The sequence below is a fragment of the Aotus nancymaae genome, unplaced genomic scaffold, assembly GCF_030222135.1.
Source record: "Aotus nancymaae isolate 86718 unplaced genomic scaffold, 86718_ANA_hifiasm-v0.15.2.pri h1tg000003l, whole genome shotgun sequence".
In the NCBI taxonomy this organism is placed as follows: Eukaryota; Metazoa; Chordata; class Mammalia; order Primates; family Aotidae; genus Aotus; species Aotus nancymaae.
The window spans coordinates 7,221,436-7,248,025 of NW_026988414.1; the positions used below are offsets into that span (position 1 = coordinate 7,221,436).

At 52.5% G+C, this 26,590-nt stretch overlaps 1 protein-coding gene across 2 annotated transcripts; it reads right to left on the minus strand.

Moving 5' to 3' along the window:
• Positions 1–1,361: 1,361 nt before the first annotated feature.
• On the minus strand, positions 1,362–26,590 carry OLFML2A (olfactomedin like 2A). 2 transcript variants are annotated; one of them, XM_012458157.3, is made up of 7 exons: positions 26,351–26,590; positions 16,834–16,941; positions 12,393–12,605; positions 10,489–10,738; positions 7,882–8,112; positions 5,120–5,305; positions 1,362–3,295 (listed from the first exon to the last, which is right to left on the minus strand). In XM_012458157.3, the coding sequence occupies exons 1-7, from the start codon at positions 26,585–26,587 to the stop codon at positions 2,691–2,693; spliced, it is 1,830 nt and encodes a 609-aa protein (XP_012313580.2). In that variant the 5' UTR covers positions 26,588–26,590; the 3' UTR covers positions 1,362–2,690. The 2 variants fall into 2 exon arrangements, with proteins under 2 accessions (XP_012313580.2, XP_012313581.2); XM_012458158.3 differs by lacking the exon at positions 26,351–26,590 and adding an exon at positions 18,724–19,024.

Sequence of the window (26,590 nt, forward strand, 5' to 3'; positions counted from 1 at the left end):
TGAGGCAGGAGAATCTCTTGAGCCTGGAAGGCAGAGGTTGCAGTGAGCCAAGATCACGCCACTGCACCCCAGCCTGGGCAACAAGAGCGAAACTCTGCCTCAAGAAAAAAACGAAAAACAAGAAACAAAAAACTCACAATACCCACCACATAACCTACTTATAAGGGTCTGAAAATAGAAGAGGCGTAGTGAATGTTTGGGGGCCGTGGCCAGCATTGTTCCCCCAGAATGCAATGCTGCTTGTCCTTTAACTTTCAGAAATCAGACTATTCTCATTTTCCTTTTTTTAGATTAATGAAGAAAGGGGAGGCCTTCTCGTCTTCTCACATGGTTGGGCTATGATGTCACAAAAGACACAGTCTCGTAAAACCCACACCCAGGGCCAAGGGAGATGCCGGGCCTTGTAGCCCCCTGATGCGTCTGTAAGAGGAGCCTGCAGCGGTTGGTTGGCCGGGGGTGGGGGCTGGATGTGACTATGATGAGTCAGGCCTGGCTGGGTTGGGTGTCATCATTCCCCTGTATTCCAGGGGTGAGTTAGAGCTTAAACAAAACATCACCTGACAATGCCCGAAAAAAGTGTATTCTGCACAAAAAGCATTTCCTGGCTGGACGCGGTGGCTCATGCCTGTAATCGCAGCACTTTGGGAAGCCGAGGCGGGTGGATCACCTAAGGTGAGGTGTTCAAGACCAGCCTGGCCAACATGGTGAAACTCCTGTCTCTACTAAAAATACAAAAATTAGCTTGGTGTGGTGGCAAGCACCTGTAATCCCAGTTACTAGGGAGGCTGAGGCAGGAGAATCGCTTGAACCCAGGAGGTGGAGATTGTAGTGAGCCAAGATCATGCCACTGCACTTCAGCCTGGACAACAAGAGCAAAACCCCATCTCAAAAAAAAAAAAAAAAAAAAAGCATTTCCTTACACTCTTAAGCGTGCAGCTGACTTTCCTAACATGGCAACTGGTATTCAAACATAGAGACGTTGCTGGAGCTGGCATCGGGACAGAACGAAGGCAGCAAGGGCCAGGGGGTGGGTGGGGATGAGCAGTAAACGCCCTTCACAGGTGCTGGGGTGGCTGGGGTGCCTTCCCAGGTAGGGCAGCCTCCATGCGGGGAGAATAAAGGAGACAGACAGAGCCCTTCTGGAAGGAGGTCGGCTGTGCCCAGCTCCCATTGTGACTCTGAGCTGCTCTCTAAACGTTTCTGAGCCTATTTTCTCTTTCAAGAAACAGGGAGTTGGGCTAGAGAATTTCTTTCCAGCACTAAAAATATTGTCTGAAAAAGCAGAAGAGGGAGAGGCTTGAAGGCCTTGTCCTCTGGGCTGTGTGGGTCTGAGGCTCCAGGGAGTCATCAGTGGCCCCGGGCGAAGTGGCCCAGCTGTGCATCCTCAACCGAAGTCTTGGGCTTGGGGCAGCCCTGGCAACAACGTCTCTGAAACCAGGATAAGTCCAGTCTTCAGATCCCCAGTTCTTCCCTCTCCACCTCCGCCCTCTGGCTCTCTCCTGCAACCAGAAGGCCTGATGCCTCCCCTGGACCCAACTACTCACACCGTGTCTTCTGCAGCCCCCAGGCTGCCCCAGCCCACCCAGTGACCAGGTCAGGGCTGGCAAGGAAGAGGGAACCTGTGCCATCCTGGCACCACACCAGCCTTGGGCCTCGGGTCTTATTCATGGCAGACCTGGAGGTATCCCTGAGTGTGTAAAGGTTATGGGTTTGAAAGCCCAGAGAAAAAGGACAAGGTGGACTCCAGGCCCAAAGGCTCTGGGATGAACCAGGGAGGGGACTCAAGGCCTGACTATGTGACCAACACCAGTGCTTCTGGGTGGAGAGGGAGCCTCAGCTCAGCTCCCCACCGCGGCAGAGCTGCCTGCTGCCTTCTCAGCTGCTGCTGCAGAAACAAATGACAGCACTGATGAAGAATAAGAAAAAATAAAAATGAGCATGGAGCAGAGAGGGGCCTTGGAACAGAGGCTGGGATTTTCTCTAGGGGTGCGGTTTCTGCTCAGCAGCTAGGTGACGGTAGAGGTTTGGAATGCGGCCGGACAGCGGGTGGGGTGGGGTGGGGTGGGCTGGGGGGGCTGGCCAAAGGCAAGAGGCAAGGACATTGGCCAAGGGGCCCAAAGCCCAGGGCCACGAACAGCTCAGCCAGGACAGGGCCCTGGGATGGCAGGCAGAGCCGGGGCCTCCACCTACCCCACACCAGCGTACTGGCCCCAAAGGCCTCTGGTTCTGAATGGCCCTGGGAAGGGAGACAGAGTTTAGAGAACAAGGGAGACCAGGGGAGATGGGGGAGGGCAGGGAGGGGAGGGCGTGGTGAAGTCTCCTCATCTGTAAAATGGGGCTGTCGTGACAGCACAGCCTGCCTGATCACAACTGAGGTGTTAGGCAAGGGACAGTGCCTCTCTGAGCTCTGTCTCCTCATCTGTTAAATGGGTTCATGATCTCTACCTCCAAGGAGGTGCTGGGAGAATCAATGGGTAAGTGAGCGGAAAGTGCTTGGCACAGTGCTCTGCAAGTGGAAGCAAGTATTACCCACTGGGTGCTGAGGAAGCTCAACCTGGTGACCACCTCATGCTCAGTCCCAGCCCTAGGCTGGCCTCCAATAAATATTTGTGGATTGGGTCAGTTGCAGGAGCTGGTGTGGGGAACCCCTCCCGCACTGCTGCCCCTCTCCCAGGGTCACCAGTCTCCACTCAGACCACAAAGTGGAGGGTGTAGGTGAGCTGATGGCCATTGTCCCAGGCGTACAGCACACGCTCCTTGGGGTTGTAGTCGATCTGGGTGGTGTAGGCGTACTCGTTGAGGAAGGGCAGCTGGGGGCGTGCATCGGTGCCTGTGTGCGTGTCGAAGGCGTAGGCGACCTGGCCTTCCTGTTGGTTGTAGGTGTCCACGGCATACAGGATGCCACACACCAGGAAGCAGTTCCCGTAGGAGTTCCGCCGCAGCCGCGTCTTCCACGTGGTCTCCCGGTGCACCGAGAGGTCACTGGGGTCCAAGCGGCTCAGCACGATCACTTCGGGCTGGGCCTCATCGCGGTCATCCACAGCAGGGTAGATGACCCACAGGCCACTCTCATCCACGGCGAAGTCGATGTCCGAGTGGCCACGCCACTTCCAGGGTGTGGTGTCCTCATATACCACATCGGGCAGCAGAGCCCAGGAGGCCACAAAGCGCTGACGCAGGTCGTACTTGATGATGTTCTTGGTGAAGGCACGGTTGTAGTAGAAGGCGCCCTGGTACACCACGTGGCCCGTGCCGATCCAGTTGTAGGGCAGCTTGTACATGTTACTCCAGCGGCCTGCAGGCAGAGGACGATGGTCACCTCAGACCTCCCGAGCAACCCCAGCCCACCCACATCCCCTGAGACCACCAAGGACTCTCAGTGGCCCAGTAGGCAACTGATAACAAGCATGTACAGTGTGCCTGGAGCTGGGCTGACATCTTATTATGGCATGAACGTCTCCCAAAGGAGGTCTGTCATCATCCCACCTGCTTAAGAGGAAACAGGCTCAGAGGAGTCAAGGTCACCCAGCCCTGGAGTGGCACAGCTAGGATTTAGACACAGGGTGACATTAGCCCCGTTCTTTGTCTCCAGGTCTTTGTCCCTGCTGTTCCTTAGTTAGGACTGCCGTTCCCCAGGTTATCAGCTTAGGGAATGCCTGCCCAGCTTTCAGAGCCCCAGGCCAATGTCATCTCCTCTAGGAAACCTTCACTGACCTCCCTAGCCTGAGTGAGGGGCCCCTCCTCTAACCTCCCATAGCCCTTTGTCTTTTTTTCTCCCCAGGACACATCTGTAGCCATCAGACAGAAGCTTTCACCTTGATGCTTATCACTGGCTTCCTCCACCAGCCTGTGAGCTGCTTGAGCAGAAAGCTGGCCAATTCTGAGCTAGCGGAGGAAGGATTTTCGTTGTTCCAGGCCTTTATTTTTTTATTTTTTCGAGATGGAGTCTCGCTCTGTCACCCAGGCTGGAGTGTAGTGGTGCAATCTCAGCTCACTGCAACCTCTGCCTTCCGGGTTCAAGTGATTATCCTGCCTCAGCCTCCCGAGTAGCTAGGATTACAGGTGCTCGCCACCACGCCCAGCTAATTTTTGTTTTAATTTTTTAGTAGAGATGGGGTTTCACCGTGTTGGCCAGGCTGGTTTTGAACTCCTGACCTCAAGTGATCTCGGCCTTCCAAAGTGCCAGGATTATAGGTATGAGCCACGGCGCCTGGCCTGTTCCAGGCCTTTAGTTCTGACTCCACGGCTCTCAGGGTTAAGTCCAAACTCCTTTTTGTGGATCGTGAGGCCTGCCCTAGCTTTCTTATTCACCACCCCCCAACCCCAGGCCATCACGCTGCTTCTCATTGCCAGGCCTTTGCATGTGCTGAGCCTTCTGCCTGGAACACCCTTACCTCTCTTTTCTGCATGGCTTACTCCTACTCTTCTTCCAGGTCCCAGCTCAGCATCACCTCCCTGGAGGATGTCTTCCCTGGTCTCTAGCCTGGGTTCCCATAGCCCCCTCAGTGCTCCCTCTAATGCTGTACTGAAATTGTCTCTTTAAGCCTTTGCCTCCCCCACCAGACTGTGCATTTCCGGAGGGCAGGCTATATCTAAATGACCCCTTTCCCACATCACTCCCCAGATCTGATAACCAGATTTCTGCCCTTCCCTGTGCTGTCAGCTCCATCCTGGCCCCTGCCCAGACCTGCAGCTCTTCTAAGGCCTGAGGCCCTGCTCACCTATAAAACAGGTGATAACCCCACCTTCTGGAGGTATGTGGCTGCCATGAGCTGACACACAGGGGGCGATCAGCACAGGGTAAGCACTCAACAAATGGAAACTCAGTACTGGCCCCTTGAAGGTAAGTCACACTTGTGAGGGCAGGACCCCGTCCATCCTGTTTGCTGCTGCATTCTGGTTCCTGGCACGGTGCTAGCACACGAGGGTGCCATGGAGTCTGACTGGGACCCCAGCCTAGTGCCCTCAGCCCAGACCCCCCTCCTTGGGGTGGCTGGTAATCTAGAGCTCAGCCGGGCTGTACGATAGAAACCCATAAGGCAAGAAAGGCCAAGTCTCCAAGAGGACCCCTCCCCAGGCTGTCCATACCCGCCCCGTCTCCACCTCCGGGGTCCCTGACCTTGCTTGAAGTTTTCTAGGTTGCGAAACTCCACCAGGCTGTTTCCATAGTAGTAGTTGGTGACATAGATCCTGTCGTCTCGAGCTGCAGGGTCCTTCATCCAGGCTCCCTCGTGGCGCCCATAGCTGTGGTGCCTCACGGGGGGGTCCACAGCCCGGAGGGTGCCCTCACAGCTCGCACCTCTGCCTGTGGGGAGGAGGGCAGGCAGCATCAGTACACAGACCCCCAAAGCCCCCAGCCAGATCAACGGGCTGGGAATGTTATCTGGGTCTAACTTCAATCCCTCCTGATATTTTGTCTGTGGCCTTCTTTCCCCAATCCTCATCACCAAAGCGATGCCTGATCATTACTGAAAACATAAAACATTCAGAAAAGAGAATGGAGGCCGGGCACGATGGCTCATACTTGTAATCCCATCACTTTGGGAGGCCAAGGAGGGGGATCACCTGAGGTCAGGAGTTCAAGACCAGCCTGGGCAACATGGTGAAACCCTGTCTCTACTAAAAATACAAAAATTAGCTGGGCGTGGTGGGGGGGGCACCTGTAATCCCAGCTACTCAGGAGGCTGAGGCAGGAGAATCACTGAAACCCGGGAGGCGGAGATTGCAGTGAGCAGAGATCACACAATTGCACTCCAGCCTGGGTGACAGCACAAGAGTCCATCTCATTAAAAAAAAAAAAAAAAAAAAAAAAAAGAGTAGATTTTAAGTGCTCTTTCAAAAAATAAAGATAAGAAATGTGAGGTAATATATATGCTGATTAGCTGGGTTTAGCCGTTTCGCATTGTGTACACATATCAAAACAGGTTGTAAATCAGAAATACATACATTAAAAAAATTTTCTTTCTGCAGTGTGCCCAACAAATGAATACATACAATTTTTATTTATCAATAAAAACATTAAAAATTTTTTGTTTAATCTTTATTTTACTTTTTAAAAAATTAAAAAATTTTAAACTCTTAAAATATAAAATAAAAAATAAAAAACCTAAAAATTTCCATTATCCAAAGAAAAATTTTTTTCTGTTCTTTTATTCTCTTTTAAAAAATTTTCTTTCACGGATCACTTGATGTCGGGAGTATGAGACCAGCCTGGTCAAGATGGCGAAACACTGTCTCTACTAAAAATATGAAAATTAGCCAGACATAGTGGTGCATGCCTGTAATCCCAGCTGGTCGGAGGCTGAGGCAGGAGAATCGCTTGAACTCAGGAGGCAGAGGTTGCACTGAGCTGCGATCACACTACTGCACTCCGGCCTGGGCGACAGAGTCAGACTCTGTCTCAAAACAAAAAAACAAAACTAAACAAAGCCCAATAACAATAATAATAATAAAATTTTATTTCAATAGTTTTTGGGCAACAGGTGGTTTTTGGTTACATGGGTGAGTTCTTCAGTGGTGATTTCTGAGATTTTGATGTATCTGTCACCTGAGCAGCATACACCGTATAGCCAGTATGTGGCCTTTTATCCCTTACCCCCTCAACCCTTCTCCCATCCAAAGAAAAATGTAAATATGTGACATTTCCTTCCTTTTCTTTTTTCTTTGCAATGTACAGTCATGCAGACATACTTTAAAAAGCTGTGAGTATACAGTTTTATGTATCCTGTTTTTAGCCTCCATTGAGCAATTTCTCTCATCATTAAATAGCCTTTTAATGATGTGCTTTCAAGGTTCTGCCAGGGCGGTGGACAGCTGTGCCCTGCGTGTATGTCACCAGTCCTCCCACGTCAGCCCTTCGGGTTATTTCTAGTTCTCCGACATTAGAAATAAGGCCCTGATCCAACCATTTAAGCTGCAGCTGTTGTTCCCATTGCTGGTGGATCCTTCAGGAAAGATTCCTAGAAGTGGAATGCACTTGGACCAAAGCGGGACAGGGTTTGAAGGATTGTCACCTCAGAGAGCCAAGGTCCCTTAGGAAGGATGGGATCAATGACTTCACAAGGAAGATTTCTACCATGAGACACAAATCAAAACTATAAATGCTGACATCGAAACAGGGCCAGTGACTGGACACAGGAAATAAAGAGATAGAAATAGCTGCTGGATTCGATGATGGCATTCTAGGTGACGTTTTAAGAATTGGTTGAAAATACTACCTGGGCCAGGCACTGTGCCTCATGTCTGTAATTCCAGCACTTTGGGAGGCTGAGATGGGGGGATCACCTGATCTCAGGAGTCAGAGACCAGCCTGGCCAACATGGTGAAACCCCGTCTCTACCAAAAATACAAAAGTTAGCCAGGCGTGGTAGTGCACTTCTGTATTCCCAGCTACTCGGGAGGCTGAGGAGAGTCGTTTGAACCTAGCGGGTGGAGGTTGTAGTGAGCCAAGAACATACCATTGCCCTCCAGCCTGGGTGACAGAGTGAGACTCTGTCTCAAAAAAAAAAAAAAAATTTTGTTGCCCAGGCTGGAGGGCAGTGGTATGATCTCAGCTCACTGTAACCTCTGCCTCCCAGGTTCAAGTGATTCTCTTGCCTCAGCCTCCCGAGTAGCTGGGATTACAGGTGCCCACCACCACGCCTGGCTAATTTTTATATTTTTAGTAGAGAGGGGGTTTTTCCATGTTGGCCAGGCTGGTCTCAAACTCCTGACATCAGATGATCCACCTGTCTCAGCCTCCCACAGTGCTGGTATTACAGGTGTGAGCTACCATGCTCAGCTGTAAAAAGCATTTCTTACCTTGAGGGCTGCACAAAAACAGTCTGTGGGCTAGATTTGGGTACAGGCGACAGTTTGCTGACCGCTGTGAGGCTCACTCACCTTGGCTGGAGATTTCTGGACCTGAAGGTGGCTCAGTAGGCAGGAGACTGGTGGTGGGAGTCGGGGTGGCGGCAGTGGTAGTGGTGGCAGGGACTGAGGTGGGAGTGCCAGGAGCCAAGTCTACTCCCTCTGAGGACCTGGGCTCAGCCTTGTCCTGCTCTGTGGACTTGGGCTCACCCTCTACCTTGGGCGGCACTTGCTCCAACCAGGAAGTGCCCTGAAGGGCGTTGTCTGCAGAGAGAAGACCCCATGCTCACATCCCAGCACCCCCTGCTGCGGTGTGGGTCTCCCTCAGGCCCGCTGGGCTCCCAGCAGCTCAGGGACCCTCAGGGAGTGGAAGGGGTGAAAGGTTTCAAAGTGGGAGGCAGGGAAGACTTCACAGCCAGGGCTCTAAACTCAGCAGGGTGGCCTCAGCCAAGTTCCCCTGCCTTGCTGGGCCACCTCTGTGAACTGCGAGTCATGAGCCCACCATGCTGGACTGTGGTGTTGATGTCAGAAAAATGTACATAAAACATGTGCACAGATCCCGGCAACTATGAGGTGCCAAAAAGGAGATCCCTTTCTTTCCTACGCGTCAGGCAGTTTTACCAGTTCTCTCATTTCCTAGATTCAATTCTAGAGAGAAGCTCTTGTTCCCATTTCACAGGCCTGCTTCTATTCCTCTGCTGTGGAAAATGCAGTTGCTGCCAGGATGAAATGCAAAGGCATGAATGAAAGTGCTTAGAGGGCTGGGCACAGTGGCTGGTGCCTGTAACCCCAGGACTTTGGGAAGCTGAGGCAAGTGGATCACTTGAGCCCTAGAGATCAAGACCAGCTTGGCTAACATGGCAAAACCCTCTCTCTACTAAAAAATAGAAAAAATTAGCCAGGTGTGGTGATGGGTGCCCGTAGTCCCAGCTACTAGGGAGACTGAGGCGGGAGGATCACTTGAGCCCGGAAGGTCAAGACGGCAGTGAGTCATGATCGCGCCACTGCACTCCAGCCTGAGTGACAGAGTGAGACCCTGTCTCAAAAGAAAAAAAAAGTGTTTAGAAAATTATGACACCGGCTGGGCGCGGTGGCTCACTTCTGTAATCCCAGAACTTTGGGATGCTGAGGTGGGCGGATCACCTGAGGTCAGGCATTTGAGACTAGCCTGGCCAACATGACGAAACCCTGTCTCTACTAAAAATACAAAAATTAGCTGGGCATGGTGGCATGTGCCTGTAGTCCCAGCTACTTGGGAGGCTGAGGCAGGAGAATTGCTTGAATCTGGGGGCGGAGGTTGCAGTGAGATGAGATTGCACCATTGCTCTCCAGCCTGGGTAATAAGAACGAAACTCCATCTCAAAAAAAAAAAACTGTGACACGAGGGAGACAAAGGAGTGGTGCTGTTATTACTATGATGGTCTGGGGCCCAGGGGACCTCCTGGCAAGCTGGGGAAGGGGCTCGGAGACCCCTTGACTTGAGGACAATAACCTGACTTCATTTCTTCTCCGTTTGGGGCTTCCTCTTTGCATAGGTCCTGCTGTGGGCAGCCTGGAGAAACAAGAGGGCTCTCAAAGGAGCCCTGGCGGGGATGGGCATTATCCCCCTGGTCAGGGAGGACCACAGGGAGGCCTGGCCTCAGCAGCCTGCCAGGGGAGGGTGCCTGTTCCCACAGGCCTTGCTGGCAGTCAGATGCCTGCAGCTGTTTGCAGGCAGTGCCCCAGCCAGGGGTCAGAGGCTCTGTGCTGTGTCCAGGCCAAGCTGGCAGGGCTTGGGCCAGCAGCTGGGACCAGGCACTGGGGGAAGAGGCCCCTGAGTCCTGAGAGGCCAAGAAACAAGAGAGATCTCAAAGGAGCCTGGTCCCTGGCTGTTTCACCTCCTTGTGCCCCTTACACACGGACTGAAAGGAGGGCTTTGCAGGAGGAGGTGGTTCAGCAGGACCCAGGAAGGGAAGAGCAGGTTTGGGACACCCCTCTGGGGCGTCGGAAGAGAGCAGGCATCTGGGGAGGGTGTTAGTGAGGGAATCAGGAACCACAACCCATAGAGACAGCTCAGAAACTTGGGGTGTCTTGAAACTTTTGCCTCTTGTTTGCCAGTTACTTCGTCACCCTTCTCTGTGATCCAGCAGGGAGCTGCAGGAAAAATACAAGAGTCCAGGGGCTCTTCCTTGGGTATCTAAGAAGAGAGAGGAGCTGGAGAGGAAATGAGAGGAGCCCCAGAAGCCCTGGTCACTTCCTAGGAACCCTGTATTCTCCTGCCCCCACTGTGGCAGCTGCCTGATCACAGGGATTTTTCCCACTAGACTATGAGATCTGTGGGGGCAGGGACTGTCTCTGCCATTCCTTGTCACCTGGTCAGAGCAGACCTTCAGCTCATCTTCAGATGCAAAAAGCAAAGTGAAGGTGAATACAGCTGTAAATACTGGAAAGCAATCCAGTGGCCCTCAGGTTGGTTCTGTGATTTCATCCCAACAGCCCCTGAGTGGGGTGTTATCCCCACATGTGGATAAGTAGAGAACACCCAACAGGTCATCAATGGGTGGAACTGAATCTGGGGTGGTCTGACTGCAGAGAAGATGAGGGGATTCCTAGGCGGCATCCATCCCCCACTTCCCAGGGTCCCTATTCCCCCCTACTCACCTGCCACTGCCTCGGTTACCTCCTGCCTGCCCGCCTTGTAGTAGGTGAAGCCCCGGATTACAGCCTGCTGCTGGGCCAGGGCGCGGGGCTTGGCTGTGGGCTGGAGGAACCTGCCCTTGCCGCTCTCCTTCCTCAGCTTCTCCACCTGCAGCAGCTTCTCCTTGGGCGGTTTCGGGAGGCCTCTGTCTGCAAAACTCTTCTGCACGCTGCCATACTTGCTGATGTCCTTGCTTTTCCCTCCAGCTGTGTCCTGGGAGGGAAGAGAAGTCTCAGATTTGAAGGACAGTAGAAGGGATGTTGTGGGGAGTCCTGGGGGCTCAGCACATGGGGGCTGGAGGTGGTCATGTTGCCCCAGACCCTGTGTCCCAAGCGCTCATGAAGTCACAGCTTTCCTTTACCCCGCCCGCCATGGTGGCTACATCCATGACTGATTTGCTTCAGTTTCCTCTCCAGCTCTCTAGCTCCCTTGTAGGCTTGAGGTCTACACCCTACCTCGAGGCTATGCCATTTCTAATGTTTTGTGTTTTGTTATTTTCACTTCCTATTGAAATGCCTCTGATGCTGGCTTGGCACAAGATCACAGGGCCTGTGACATCACCCATTGTTAGGCAGAAGCTCCAGCAGATACGGCAAGCACAGTAGCTGGGAGCCTTCTGCACCATTGCCAAAACACGCTTCATTCTCGCCTGTGGAATCGGCACGGGAATGGGCAGGAAGCCAGCTGGGGGCCATGGCACAGGCTTCCTAGCTGCTTTATCGGCATCTAGGCGGTTCCAGTTGCAGATACAAATGGCCCCATTATCACAGTGTCAGCAAAGGAGGCCAAGATGTGCAGAGGGAGAGAGGAAGAGGGTGGGCTCGGCAGTCACGCAGACCTGGCTGCCAGTCCCAGCTCCGCCACGCCCTCTCCACGTGACCCCTCTCTGTGCATCTGCCAAATGGGCAGGGGTCACCCCTCCTCCCAGGTGACTATGGGTTTCACTGACAATGTCTGTGAGAAAGTCAAGTTTAAAGTAGGAATTCCACAAATACCAGCTCCCTCCTTCAGCCACTCACCAAAAAACAAGGCCACTGTGAACAATGGTGTGGCTTGTGTCTTTCCCAGGGGCAACTGGCTGGAGGGGCCTGAATGGGGTTGAATCCAGTCTGCACTCCATTTGCCAAGCCACATACCATGGTGTATGTCCAGCATAGGCAGGAGCCTCTGTGCCACTGGCCTACCCAAATGTGGTTGTTCTTTCTCATTGATCTGGTCAGAGGGAGAGCCGGCTTTGCAGTTCGTCTGCCTACAGGGAGGACATTGATCACATTTGCACGCAGGTGTGTCATCTGTCATGTGTGGCTCTGCCTAGTGACGGAAGCAGTGGCTCTGCTCACTGTGCTCTGAGCTTGGAGGTGGAGCGTCTGGGTGTTGGCTGCAGGAGTTCTCTACCCCAGAGCGGGTTGGGTGAATGGGTATCAGTCTGCAGGGGTCCCCGAGGCATTGCCCACCTCCCCCTGAGCAGGCTCAACCCAGCCAAGGGCCCAGCCACAGCAGGAGAGGCTAGAAGCGGGTTTGCTGCAGCCAACCTGGTCTCTAAGGGCCAGGCAGAGAGCACCGTCTCCACAAACTTGTCCCCACTAGTTTCAAACTTGGGAAAGAGAAGGTTGCCAAACACCTGGCTTAGGGACCAGCCCCCTTGGCGGGATCCCCAGGTCTGTCCCCATTCCCTGTGCTGAATGTGCTCACTGCACAGCAGGTATCTCCTGCCCCTCACCCTGCCAGGGACTCTCCGGCTGTGCCAGCCCTCAACCCATCCTGCAGCCCCAAACCCCAACGAGCTGGCCCTCAGGGCCAACGTCCTGGCACAAGGAGCTCCCAAGCCCAGCCAGCTCTGGCCCCGTGATCAGAGCTGGGGACTCACCTGGGCCTTGCTACCAGAGCCCGTGGCAGGGGTGTTGGGGACGGCAGCGGCGGTGGCATCCTTCTGCAGCAGCTGGAGGCCCAGGCGGGACAGCTCCTTCTTGATGCCCAGCATGATGGCAGAGTGGTTCTCATAGTGCCTCAACTGCTCGCTGAGGTGGCGCACGCTCTCCTTCACCACCTCATTCTCCCGGCTCAGGTTGGCCCTGATGCTCTGTGGAGGGGCAGGATTGGAGGTCTTTCCTGGGCCAGCTTCCTCTGAACCCCCAGGCTGGAGGGACACCCCTGCTTCGGTCATTAGGCTTTGCTGCCCAGTCCCCTGAATGGGCCGAGGGTGGCCCCATCGAGTATGGGCCGGAAAAAATAGGCTCTAACAGACCCTGTATTTATGAACTTTTAAAATTTAAAACATGAAGGAATAAAAAAAATAGATAATACGTGTGCATGGTACTAAATTAGAAAGATATAAACAGCTAGAAAAATGTCACCCTCCCACCTTTATTTCTCAGTGCCAACAGTTGTTATAGGTTTCTTGCATATCCTTCTAAAGAGAGTCTGTATATTTAGAGGAACACATGTATACATACACACATGTTTTTATATCACTTTGCTTTTTTGCTGAACAGCCTATTCTGGGATCCGACGCATATCTGCATATGTAGTGTTCCCATGCCTTCTCATGGCCACACAGTACGCCATCACTTGAAAGGCTATAATTTATTTACCCAGTCCCTTATATTTTATTTATTTATTTATTTATTTTTGAGTAGCTGGCACTACAGGTACCCACCACCACGCCTGGATAATTCTTTGTATTTTTAATAGAGACAGGGTTTCACCATGTTGGCCAGGCTGGTCTTGAACTCCTGGCCTCAAGTGATCTGCCGGCCTTGGCCTCTCAAAGTGCTGGGGTTACAGGTGTGAGCCACCGTGTCCGGCCACCCAGTCTCTTATTGATGGTTACTTTTTCTTTTTTCTTTTTGCGACGGAGTCTCACTCTGTTGCCCAGAGCTAGAAGGCAGTGGTGTGATCTCGAGGCACTGCAACAACCTCTTCCTCCCGGGTTCAAGCGATTCTCCTGCCTCAGCCTCCTGAGTAGCTGGGACTACAGGCGCGCACCTCCATGCCTGGCTAATGTTTGTATTTTTAGTAGAGACGGGGTTTCGCCATGTTGGCCAGGGTGGTCTTGAACTCCAGACCTCAAGTGATCTGCCCGCCTCAGTCCTACAAAGTGCTGGGATTACAGGCGTGAGCCACCGTTCCTGCCCCTTATTGATAGTTACTTAAGTTGCTTCCAATCTTTGGCTACTTTAAAATAATTGTATACGTAATACATAAACACCTTCTGTTTGTAAAATCTTCAAACAATGTAGATGGAACGAAGCCCTTTGGAGTTTTGCAGAGGGTGAATCTCTGCTCCCTCCAAGTCTCCAACCTCTCTCCTGGGCCGTGTGGGCTCCTCTCCCAGGACTGGGCCCTGCCTATACTCCCAGGCCTGTTCTCCTTCCCTGCCTCATCTCCCTTTGCTGGGGCTCTGGCTCCCTGCCTACCTTTAGCAGCTCCCACACCAGCTCCTGGATCTACTCCTGGTTCTGAATCCTGCTAGGAGCAGACAGACTGCTTAGAACCACAATGCCCTCTGCTCTGTGAATCTCCTGCTGTCTAGCAGTCTCCTTGAGGGCTTGCAAACCTGGGGGGCCCGGCAGGTATCAGTACCAGGTCCCCAAAGCTCCAATGGATCTGGGATTCTTTCATCTGAGTCTACTTTTCAGCTAAAGCAGGAGACAGGAGTCAGAGGCAGAAAGCACCAGTTTGGTGAGAAGCTGCAGAGCAACAGAATTATGGGTCCAGAATTTCATTTGTAGAAATCGATACAGAGGAAAAGATAACCTAAAAGTGAGTGACATCCAGTCAGCCCTGGGTGACTCAGGTTCAGGGACCAAGAGGCAGCAGGCAGGAATCGGATACCCTTGAGTTCAAAGCCTTGCTCTCTACTTCCTGGGTGGGCAACTTTGGGCTAGTAACTACTTCTGCGAGCCTCAGTTTCCCTGCCTGTAAAATGGGCTAAATGGCAGGGTCACTGTGAGGACCAGAAAGCCTATGGAATATGAAAGTGCATTTTAAACTAGATTCCAGGGGTCAGGTACAGTGGCTCATGCCTGTAATCCCAGCACTTTGGGAGGTTGAGGCGGGAGGATTGCTTGAGCCCAGGAATTTAAGACGAGCATGAGCAACATGGTAAAGCCCCATCTCTAGAAAAAATACAAAAAAATTAGCTGGGTGTGGTGGTGTGTACCTGCAGTCCCAACTACTTGGGAGGCTGTGGTGGGAGGATCAGTTGAGCCTGGGGGGCTGAGGCTGCACTCTACCCTGGCCTACAGAGCGAGACCCTGTTTCAAAAAATCAAACAAACAAAAAAACCACAAAAAACAAAAAACAAAACAAAACCAAAAAAACTTGATTCCAGTGACGACAGAAGTCAAAGTGTATGACTGATTTTCTCAGGCTCTTCACTACTGACATCTGCCACACAGCGGTTGGCTTTTGGGGACTGTCTTGTGTATTGCAGGGTGTTCAGCAGGAGCTCTGGCCTCTAACCAGTAGAAGCCCAGTAGCATCCATCCTGTCCCCCCGCCTAAGTTGTGACAACTAAAAATGTCTCCAACTATTGCCAGCTTTCCCCTGGGGGCAAAATGATGCCTGGCTGAAAACTGCTGGTGTCCGGGAGGGGCGCAGAGGGAAGCTGAGACGCCGAGTTGCTGCTGATCCCCAGGAGTTTCTTCCCTTTGGCAGAGAAAGCCAGCCTTTCCTGAGTGAGGCTGTTCCCTCCACCTCCTCCCAGGGTGAGCAAAAGCTTTTTTTGTTTTTAATTTTTACATAAGGTTATCACTTAGTAAACCATGGTTAACAGAAGCATAGCACAGATAACACGAAACAGAAGATAATTAAAAAGTCATTTCTCTGTGGCTGTGGAAACTCTCTGGTTTGTTTCAGGCCTAGCAGATGTACCCTTCAGATCGTTTGGCTCAGAGTTACATGAAGTGGGTTAACATTTCCTGAGGTGACAAGAGGAAAGATCAAAGGAGAACAACTTCAGAGCCAGCAACAGGAGAGCCTGGCATGTACCAGCTGCCCAGGAAATACTGGCGCACAGAAGAAATTCACCAAGTGTCAGCTTTCTCCACTGCTGCCCGGGGCCTGGCCAACGGGTACGTATCAAACACTTTTTGAATTACTTAAAGCCACTGTGATCCCAACTCTGGGGTGAGGAAGGGGTTAATCTCCCACCCTGGGGCACAGGATGCCCAGGTGCCCCCTCTTCCTGAAAAGGAAGCTGGGAAAGGAAGCCCCCACACCCACTCCTGGCAGCTGTATGTCCTGAGACTCCCAGTGGCTCCCAGCAGTGGCCGGATACAGGAAACAGGCGGAGGTGAGGCTGTGCCAGCAGAGATGCAAACCTTGAACCTGCAGCTTGGACCCCTGTGCTCGCCCTACTCTGTCCTTGTCCCCAAGGGCAGTCCTGGTCCCCTGCCCAGTCCTATAGCACAGTCACCCTGACCAGGCCAGGACGCGTAGCACCTCTGCCTCCACAGCAGCTGGGCACTGGCCTAGTGGGTTTGGTCAGTCCTACCATGTTGTACCAACCCAGGGGGCACTCTAACAAGGTATCTTATTTTTTATTTTGAGACAGTCTTGCTCTGTCATCCAGGCTGTGGCACGATCTCAGCTCACTGCAACCTCTGCCTCCCAGGTTCAAGCAATCCTCCTGCCTCAGCCTGGGTAGCTGGGATTACAGGCGTGAGCCACGGCACCCGGCCACTGAGTAGTTGGGATTACAGGCGTGAGCCACGGCACCCAGCCACTGAGTAGTTGGGATTACAGGCGTGAGCCACGGCACCCGGCCACTGAGTAGCTGGGATTACAGGCATGCTTCACCATGCCTAATTTTTGTATTTTTAGTAGACACAGGCTTTCGCCATGTTGGCCAGGCTGGTCTCAAACTTCTGGCCTCAAGTGATTCGCCTGCCTCAGCCTCTCAAAGTGCCGGGATTACAGGTGTGAGCCACTGCACCCGGCCACTGAGCCACCATGCCCAGCCACCAAGGAATCTTGTTTGAATGGTACCCCCAGAGTTTTGGGTCCTGATCTTGGTGCACTGAGGCCAACTGCAAGTTCCTGCTCCCTCAGCCCCTTTCATACAACCAGCAGGTGCCTCGGTTTCTCCACCCAGACTTCAGCTTCCTGGAGGCTCTTCAGCCAGATAGGCCTCTTCCCCAGAGGCTGGCCCCTGTGGCCTGCGTTTCCCTCCCCCAACTCCTGGCTGGAGGCCAGCTTCCCATGGTCACCAGCGTGAAGTCTGGATTTCCTGGGCCCTCTTCGGACAGTGCCCTCAGCCCCCAGCACCACACTAGCCTGGCCTCTGGCGGTAGCCCCGCCCTTACCTCTTCCAGTGTGTTCATCTGGGAGGCCACCTTGTGAACATAGGCGTGCACCTTCATCAGGTCCATGCTGTACAGGGTGCCCTCCAGGAGATCCACCATGGACTGCAGCTGCCCGGGGAAGGGGGATGGTTAGAGAGTGAAGCATGTGGCCAGCTAGGCACAGAGGGTAAAAGGAGCTCTGCTGCAATTAAGAACTCCAGAACCTGGGCCGGGAGCGGTGGCTCATGCCTGTGATCCCAGCACTTTGGGAGGCTGAGGTAGGATCACCTGAGGTCAGAAGTTCAAGACCAGCCTGGCCAACATGGTGAAACACCATCTCTATAAAAATACAAAAATTAGCCGGGTGTGGTGGTGTGCACCTGTAGATCCAGCTACTCGGGAGGTTGAGGCAGGAAAATCGCTTGAACCTAGGAGGCAGAGGTTGAGTGAGCCAAGATCATGCCTCTGCACTCCAGCCTGGGTGACAGAGTGAGGCTCTCTTCCAAAAGTAAAATAAAATAAAATAAGAAAGAACTCCAGAAGCCCAGAGCCTCAGAGTGGCTGGCATGGGCCCTGAGCACTCACCAGCCCCAGCCTGCTAATAACCACAAGAAAAGCCACAGGTCCATCTTCTGAGCCCTTACCACGTGCCAGGCACTGTGCTGCGGGCTTTCATGAGTTATGCCAATTAATCATTGTAACAGTCTCATGAAGGGTGTAGTGAGCACTGGCGGGGCTGGCCCGGATCTTCTGAGAGCCTTCTTACTGGTTTTTGTGCCCATCCCTGGCCTCCATGTGCCTGCTGTCCATCTGTGACTCTCTTCAGAGTCGCTTTGCCCCCAAAGTGCCAGGGAGTATCCATCTTCCTGCAGCTGCCCTGAAGCAATGACCTACTGGCATGGACATCTATACTCATGGCTCACTAGCCCCAGTGGAGATGAACTGAGCCATTGTCCCTCCTCCAGAGCTCCTCTGGGGATGTGACTGAGGCTGGCACTTTGCCCAAGGCCACACTCTCACCTGGATGCCCTCTTCTCCCCACCCTGCTTCTCCCACTCCATTGCCAGTTTCTCTGGGGAGTATTTTCTTTTTTTGTTTGTTTGTTTTTGAGACAGAGTCTCATTCTGTCACCCAGGCTGAAGTGCAGTCACATGATCTTGGCTCACTGTAACCTCCACCTCCCGGGTTCAAGCAATTCTCTGCCTCAGCCTCCTGAGTAGCTGAGATTACACGTGTGTGCCACCATGCCCAGCTAATTTTTGTATTTTTAGTAGATACAGGGTTTCACCATCTAGGCTAGGCTGGTCTTGAACTCCTGACCTCGTGATTCGCCCACCTCGGACTCCCAAAGTGCTGGGATTACAGGTGTGAGCCACCACGCCCGGCCTTGTTTGTTTTTTCAGAGACTCTGTCACCCAGGCAAGAGTGCAGTGGCACGATCATAGCTCACTGCAATCTCAAACTCCTGAGCTCAATCGATCTTCCTGCCTCATCCCCTGGAGTAGCTAGGACTACAGGTGTGCACCACCATGCCTGGCTAAGTTTTTTATTTTTTGTAGAGATGAGATCTTACTATGTTATGCCAGCTGGTTTTGAACAATAATCTTCCCACCTTGGCCTCAAGTGATCCTCCCGCCTCAGCCTCCGGGATTAGAGGGATGAGCCACCACGCCCAGCCCAGGAGTATTTTCAAAATAAATCACTTGCACATGAATCTCTGGCTTCAGGGCCTGCCTCTAGTGGCCCAAACTAACACCAGGTATGGACAACTTTCACCCTCATTTTACAGATGGAGAAGCTGAAGTTTAGAGGTGGGGAAGTGACTTGCCCAAGGCCACCCAGCTGTTCAACGGTGGAACCAGGAGCAGAACCTGAATTCATATAAATCCACATCTCTTTCCCAACACTTACCCGGCAGGGGAGACATCACGATCACCGTCTCTTTCCTCGTGCTTTATGGCTCTGTCTCATGGTCACAGGGGGAAACAGCAGCCGAGAGAGGGGGAGGGCCTTGCACAACAGGTCAGCAGCAGGACCTGGAGCAGCCGCGGGTCTCCCTGGCCCAGCCCAGGGCTCTGCCCTACAGCCACCACTCCCCCTCTCATCTCTGTCATGCCTCATCAGGATATGACACTCCCTCCAGATGGCCAAAATGCCAGTGTCAGGGAGATGTTGGCACAAGAGGCTGGTTGGGAAACCAACCTTTCCTGGCTTCTTGGGAAGGGCAGTTCCTCGGGCCCACCCTCCCGTTCAGCCCCACCCTGAGCCTTCCGGCATTTCCCAGGGCCTGCAGAGGCTAGTGCTCCCGTCTGGCCCTGGCTGGCTATTTCCAAAACAGTTTTACTCCCACCTTCCCAGGGGATACTCAAACTGTTTTAAGACAGGGAGCTTTTCTTTGAGCAGAAGCTGATCTCTAAAACAGAGACGTGTGTGGAGGCGCGGGGGTGGTGGGGTGGTGGTGGTGGTGGTGGGAGGCTCTGCTGGAAGCAAAGATAGGCTCAGAGGCTTCTCTGCTCTCCCACAACCTTGCTTTGGCCCCAAGGGTTTGGATGGGACCCCTAGGGCTCTATGGAACACAGTTTGAGAACCATACACACGCTTCTGTGCCTCAGCTTTCTGCATTGAGAAACGGGGCAATAGGGCCGTGGTAAGGAGCAGTAGTGTCTGGCCAGAGCTCAGCACTGCGTGGACACAGAGAGGGCTTCATGAAGCCCAGCAGCACTGATTGCTCCTCCCAGGGGCTATTCGGGAATTTCCCAGCTTCACACTCCTGCCTTCGTGGCCACCAACACTGGCTTTGGCAAGGGTCCCTCTTCCTCAAGATGACTCCCTGTGGCTCCCCACTGCCCACATGTGGCTTCTCATCTTCTGAGGCTGGCATCTGAGCCCTCTGTGATCTGCCCCTGCCACCCTCCTCCAGGCCAGCAGGTGCTTACTCAGCCAGGCACTGAGGACAGTGATGAGCAAGACAACGTGGGGCACCCCGGTCCCTCACAGGCTGCTGACGACACACAGTGACACCTAGGTCCAGAATCAGGGGCACAGGTAGTGACACGCAGGTGCCCAGATCATTAATGATGGGTGCTGATCTTTTCTGGGCACAGGTGTGGATCAGGAAAGAATGCCAGGAGGAAGTTTTGTTTGGGTTGAGCTCTGTAGGAGGAGCACTAATTAGGCAAAGATGGCAGAAAAGGACATGCTGAGTAAAGGGAGCAGCCTGTGCTGTGAACAGCAGGAGAGGAGAAACGTGGCATTTCCAGCCAGGACACTCAAAGTGTGATCTGCTGACCAGACGCTGCTTAATACTAGCCTGCGATACAATCATTACAGAAAGTGGGAGTAGGTTTTAGGAACTTTTTTAGCCTCTTGACAGAGCAATTTTATATCTGTTGACCCTTACAATAAAACACTAGATTTATCTGTGCATGTCCGGCTTGCTTTCTCTCTCTTTCTTTCTGGCTTGCTTTTTTAAATTAAACTAAATTTTTCTTTTTTGAGATGGCGTTTCACTCTTGTTGCCCAGGCTGGAGTGCAGTGGCATGATCTGGGCTCACCGCAACCTCCGCCTCCCGGGTTCAAGCGATTCTTCTGCCTCAGCCTCCCAAGTAGTTGGGACTATAGGTGCGTGCCACCATGCCTGGCTATTTTTTGTATTTTTAGTAAAGACGGTGTTTCACCATGCTAGCCAGGATGGTCTCAATTTCCTGACCTCGTGATCTGCCTGCCTCGGCCTCCCAAAGTGCTAGGATTACAGGTGTGAGCCATCCCACCCAGCCTGGCTTGCCTTCTCACCTTCCTGCCTGCCTGCCTGCCTTCCTTTCTTCCTCCCTCCCTCACTTCCTTTTTTTTTTTGGACAGAGTCTTTCACCACATCGCCCAGGCTGAAGTGCAATAGCACGATCTCCACTCACTGCAACCTCCACCTCCCAGGTTCAAGCGATTCTCCCACCTCAGCCTCCCAAGTAGTTGGGATTACAGGTGTCTGCCACCATGCCTGGCTAATTTTTTATATTTTCAGTAGGGACAGGGTTTCACCATATTGGCCAGGCTGGTCTCGAACTCCTGATCTCAGGTGATCCACCTGCCTCGGCCTCCCAAAGTGCTGGGATTACTGAGCCTGGCCTGCCTCATTTCATTTTTCTAATAATTCATTTGTATAGCATTTTACAAAAGTAGTGGTTCTTGACAGACCTTCAATCTTTTTTTTTCTTGAGACAGAGTCTCACTCTGTCACCCAGGCTGGAGTGGAGTGGCTCGATCTCAGCTCACTACAACCACCACTTCCCAGTTTCAAGTAATTTTCCTGCCTCAGCCTCCCGAGTAGCTGGGACTACAGGCATGTACCACCACGCCAGCTAATTTTTTTGGATTTTTCGCAGAGATGGGGTTTCACCATGTTGGGCAGGATGGTCTCTATCTCTTGACCTTGTTATCTGCCCACCTTGGCCTCCCAAAGTGCTGGGATTACAGTTGTGAGCCACTGCACCCGGCCCAGACCTATAATCTTTAAAAAACTGGCCTCCCCGACAGGTAGCTTGAGAAGCGCTGTGCTACAGGAAGTCACAGGCGCTGGTGTGGCCAGAGAAGAGAGAAGGCCGGTGCCACACCTACCCCATTTACCATCACGCAGAAATGCCCTCCTTTCCTCTCTGCCTGAGGGACTCCTACACACCCTTCGAGGCCCAGCTTTATCCTTCTGTCCCCTCCTTGGGGCTCCCACAATCCCTGGGATGTCCCCTGGCCCAGCACTGATCACACTGCCATTACTGGGGTCAGCAGCTGTGTCCTCACAAGCCTGGGAACCCCTTGGGGCAGGAGCCATGTCTGGTCCCATCAGGAAGAAAAAGGAGTGGGGAGGTGACAGGCACCCTCCAACCCCCAGCCAAAATGGGGACAGTAGTCAGGCTACTCAAAGTGTGGTCTTTCCTACTGCAGTCATGCTGCTGAGGACAAGCGGCAGCTGTCCGCTTTTTTGGTTTCTTTTGATCTGCTCCGTTTCCGACCTGGGCCGGTTCACCCCTCCTTAGGCAACCTGGTGGTCCCCTGCTCCCGGGAGGTCACCATATTGATGCCGAACTTAGTGTGGACACCCGATTGGCATAGCGTACTACAGCCCAGAACTCCTGGACTCAAGAGATCCTCCAGCCTCAGCCTCCCGAATAGTGGAGACTACAGACACGTGCCACTGCGTCCGGCGATATTGCTTTCTTTTATTGGGAAGCAGACACAGGGTTATTAGCTTGAGGGAAAGGCTGGGATAGAGACAAGGGTGGGATACAGGGTAGGTGCCCCAGCCCCATCCTGTGGGCTCCCCTTAACCTCCTCCCTTGGGGGATGCTTGCAGAGTTTGTCTTGCTGAGGGGGGGGAGCCAAGCTGAACAGGAACCCCCAGCCCTGTCTCCTACTGCCTCTGCTGCCTGCTCCTCTTGGGGATCTCTGAAAGTATACCCACTCCTAGCCCTGGGGATCAGTGAGGCAGCATATCCTCTCTTCCTCCTCCAGCCCCACCTGCCAGGTCAATCCCCCATCACCCTCCCCCAGTTCTGCGGATCCAGAGCCCCATGGCAGCTGTGCGCTGAGAAGGCCCAAGGGACTGTGGGCTCCTGGCTGAGAAAGCGGTCTCATGACCCTTCAGTGGGCAAGGGACAAAGTAGAGAATTCCTGGGTTCAAATCTTAATACGTGGCTCATGCCTGAAATCCCAGCACTTTGGGAGGCCAAGGCAGGTGGATCACTTGAGGTCAGGAGTTTGAAACCAGCCTGGTCAACGTGGTGAAACCCTGTCTCTACTAAAAATTCAAAAAAAATTACCCGGGCATGGTGGCGGGCACCTGTAATTCCAGCTGCTCAGGAGGCTGAGACGAGAATCACTTGAAAAGGGAAGCGGGGCGGAGGCTGCCCTGAGATCGTGCCATTGCACTCCAGCCTGGGTGATAAAGTGAGACTCTGTCTCAAAAAAAAAAAAAAAAAAACTTAGTACTGCTTAGAAGCTGCATCATCTTAGGCAAGTCATAGCCTGTCTTTGGGCCTCAGATTCTCCCACTAGTAAAGCTGGTAGCACACGTCCCCTCTCCAGAGGGGTGTAGCAAGGATTCAATTAGCCAAGAATTAAATTAGCCAGTGTTTATGAATAGTTTTGCGTGTCCCCATGTCAAGCATGTGTACGATTCAGTTATCGTGAAGTTGACTTGAGCAGAAATTGGGTTTGTTCCTGCAACTGAAGACTGGCCATGGGCCTGGGTGCCTTGAATCTGCAGGGTCCTAAGTGAGACCCGGGGAGACAGAGTGATCCAGGGGCTGCCAAGCTATCAAGATGCCACTTTGCTTAAAATTAATTTCCCCCAACTCCCCGCCCAGTTTTGAGAACTTGGCATCCATTCAGGCATTACAAAAATCAAACTAAAGTTGAATTTAAAGAAAACATTTTTAGCTAAATGTTGGGAGACAGTTCTTCATGGATGTCTTGCTTTTCTGGGTGACTCACTGCAGAAGCACTGATTGCCTCTGTGCTGAGCCATCTACCTGCACAGTGACGAGCCTTAGAAAACAGAGGTTTCCTTCCAGAGCAAAGGGCAGGCATGCTTGGTGCCCATTATGAAAGACTCAGATTCTCTCTCCAGTCCCAGTGGCTCACATCTATAATCCCATCACTTTGGGAGGCTGAGGTAGGCAGATCACGAGGTCAGGAGTTTGAGACTAGCCTGGCCAACATGGTGAAGCCCCGTTTCTACTAAAAATACAAAAATTAGCTGGGTATGGTGGTGTGTGCCTGTAATTCCAGCTATTTGGGAGGCTGAGGCGGGAGAATTCTTTGAATATGGGAGGCGGAGGTTGCAGTGAGCCGAGATCATGCCACTGCACTCCAACCTGGGTGGCAGAGTGAGATTGTCTCAAAAAAAAAAAAAAAAAACCCAACTCAGATTCTCTAACCTCGGGGCTCCTCACTGTAACACACTTTATTATACATGCAGGTGTTATCTCACCCTCACTGCATTGGCCCACGGCAATTGGAGCTGGGAAAACCAGTGTAAGAAAATGCAGATTTGCTGTAATAAAGTCCTTTGTCTTTGAACCAGGAGGCTGCATCTTCTGCCAGCTTCCATTAAACTGGAAGGCTAACTTGTTAGTTAGCTTACAAGTAGGGTAAGATTTCAGACCTTTCACAGTGTCTGACTCCAAACAGGCAAAATATATATAGTTTGGGAGAAGTTATAAAAGAAAAACATATTTTCAAAAGACGCCAAACTAGAAAGGTGCAGTTGCTCACTCCTGTAACCCCAGCATTTTGGGAGGCTGAGGTGGGAAGATTGCCTGAGCCCAGGAGTTTGAGATCAGCTTGAACAACACAGCACGACTCCATCTCTACAAAAACTTTTAAAATCAGCTGAGCCTGGTGGTGTGCACCTGTGGTCCCAGCTACTTGGGAGGCTGAGGTGGGAGGATTGCTTGAGCCTAGGAGGTTGAGGCTGCAGTGAGCTGTGTTTGCACCACTGCACTCCAGCCTGGGTAACAGAGCAAGACCCCACCACAAAAAAAAAAAAAAAAGAAAAATACCCCAAACAAAAAGACGCCAAACAATCTGGTTCTTTACAAAAAGGAAGACAGGAAAGCAAGGTGGTTTAGAACTCATGCTCTGGACACCCAGGACCTGGGTTCAAATCTTAGCCCCAGCAGACCCACTGAGCACCTAGCTGAGCATAGTACAAATGGCATGAAGGTGCCCACTGGCTGTGGGGACTGAGATCTATCCCAGACATGTCTGACCAAGCCACGGGTCCTGGTGGGGGGCCCTGGTATGGATGTGTGTTGCTCAGAGGTAGTGCCTCTTCTCACCTTCCTATGGGGGGGCTGAGGGTTTCTTGTTTTCTTTTTTTGAGATGGAGTTTTGCTCTTGTTGCCCAGGCTAGAGTGCAATGGTGTGATCTGGGCTCACCGCAACCTCCGCCTCCCGGGTTTAAGCAATTCTCCTGCCTCAGCCTCCCGAGTAGCTGGGACTACAGGCACACACCACCACGCACAGCTAATTTTTGTATTTTTAATATAAAAATGGGGTTTCACCATGTTGACCAGGATGGGCTCGATCACTTGACCTCGTGATCCACCTGCCTCGGCCTCCCAAAGGGCTGGGATTACAGGCATGAGCCACTATGCCCAGTCCCTCTTTTTTTTTTTTTTTTTTCAAGACCTAGTCTCGCTCTGCCGTCCAGGCTGGAGTGCAGTGGCACAATCTCAGCTCACTGCAACTTCTGCCTCCCAGGTTCAAGCGATTCTCCCGCCTCGGCCTCCTGAGTAGCTGGGATTATAGGTACCTGCTACCACACCTAGATACTTGTTTGTATTTTGAGTAGAGACGGGGGTTTCGCCATGTTGGCCAGGCTGGTGTCAAACTCCTGACCTCAGGTGATCCACCAGCCTTGGCCTCCCAAAGTCCTGGGATTACGGGTGTGAGCCGCCACGCCTGGCTGAGGGTTTCTAATTTGCACAAAAGTATGGCCTAGATTGGAGGCTGCCTGTCATTATGTGAGGTTGGGCAAGTTACCTAAGTTCTATCAACCTCGGCTTTTTCACCTCCCCATGAGGAGATGATCCTACATTTCACAGAATGGTTTCAGAACTCAGAGAAGGCAGGCGTGGTGGCTCTCGCCTATAATCCCAGCACTTTGGGAGGCCGAGGCGGGTGGAACACAAGGTCAGTAGTTCGAGACCAGCCTGGCCAATATGGTGAAACCCCATCTCTACTAAAAATACAAAAAAAAATTAGCCGGGTGTGGTGGTTGGCGCCTGTAGTCCCAGCTACTCGGGAGGCTGAGGCAGGAGAATCACCTTAATTCGGGATGTGGAGGTTACAGTGAGCCGAGATTGCACCACTGCACTCCAGCCTGGGGGACAGAGCAAGTCTCAAAAAGAAAAAAACAAAAAAACTCAGAGAAGGCTAGGCACGGTGGGTCACACTTGTAATCCTAGCACTTTGGGAGGCCAAGGTGGGTGGGTCACTTGAGGTCAGGAGTTTGAGATCAGCCTGGCCAATATGATGAAACCCTGTCTCTACTAAAAATACAAAAAAAGTTAGCTGGGTGTGGTGGTGCACGTCTGTAGTTCCAGCCACTCGGGAGGCTGGGGCAGGAGAATCTCTTGAACCCCGTTGTGGGGGACAGAGGTAGCAGTGAGCTGAGATCGTGCCACTTCACTCCAGACTGGGCAACAGAGTGAGACTCTGTCTCAAAAATAAATTAAAAAACAAAATAAAATCAAAACAAAGTACTGCCACAAAATTTAAATTTAAAATACAGTTAGGTGCCGACGGTTGAATTGGTTTGGGTAAAATACAGGATACTGGACTAGGTGATAAACCAGCAGAAAAATCCTGCCTCTGTCACTGGCAAGAAGTGGCTTCCCCTCAGGGAGCCTCAGCTTCCTTATCTGTGAAATGGGGTGGTCATAGCACCCGCCTCACCGAGTGTGTGCAATTTTCACTGGCAGGACAGCAGGCTCCAGCTCACGATCGGCCCTTCCTCCCTCCATCACCCCACCATATCTACCTTGAGGAGCTCGGGTGCCTGCTTTTTGAGTTTCTCCATCTTCCACTCGTTCTCACAGGGGTTGAGCGAGGAGGGAGGTGCAGTACAGGAGCAGCGGCAGTCAGTGCCCGAGCTCACGGTCTCCACCGTGTAGAAGTCCTCCATGCGCGCCCGCCCGCTGCGCACGCGGCTGCACGCGTCCTTGCTCAGGGGCCGCATGATGCACTTGCAGCGGCAGTCAGAGCCCTCCGAGGTCATCCT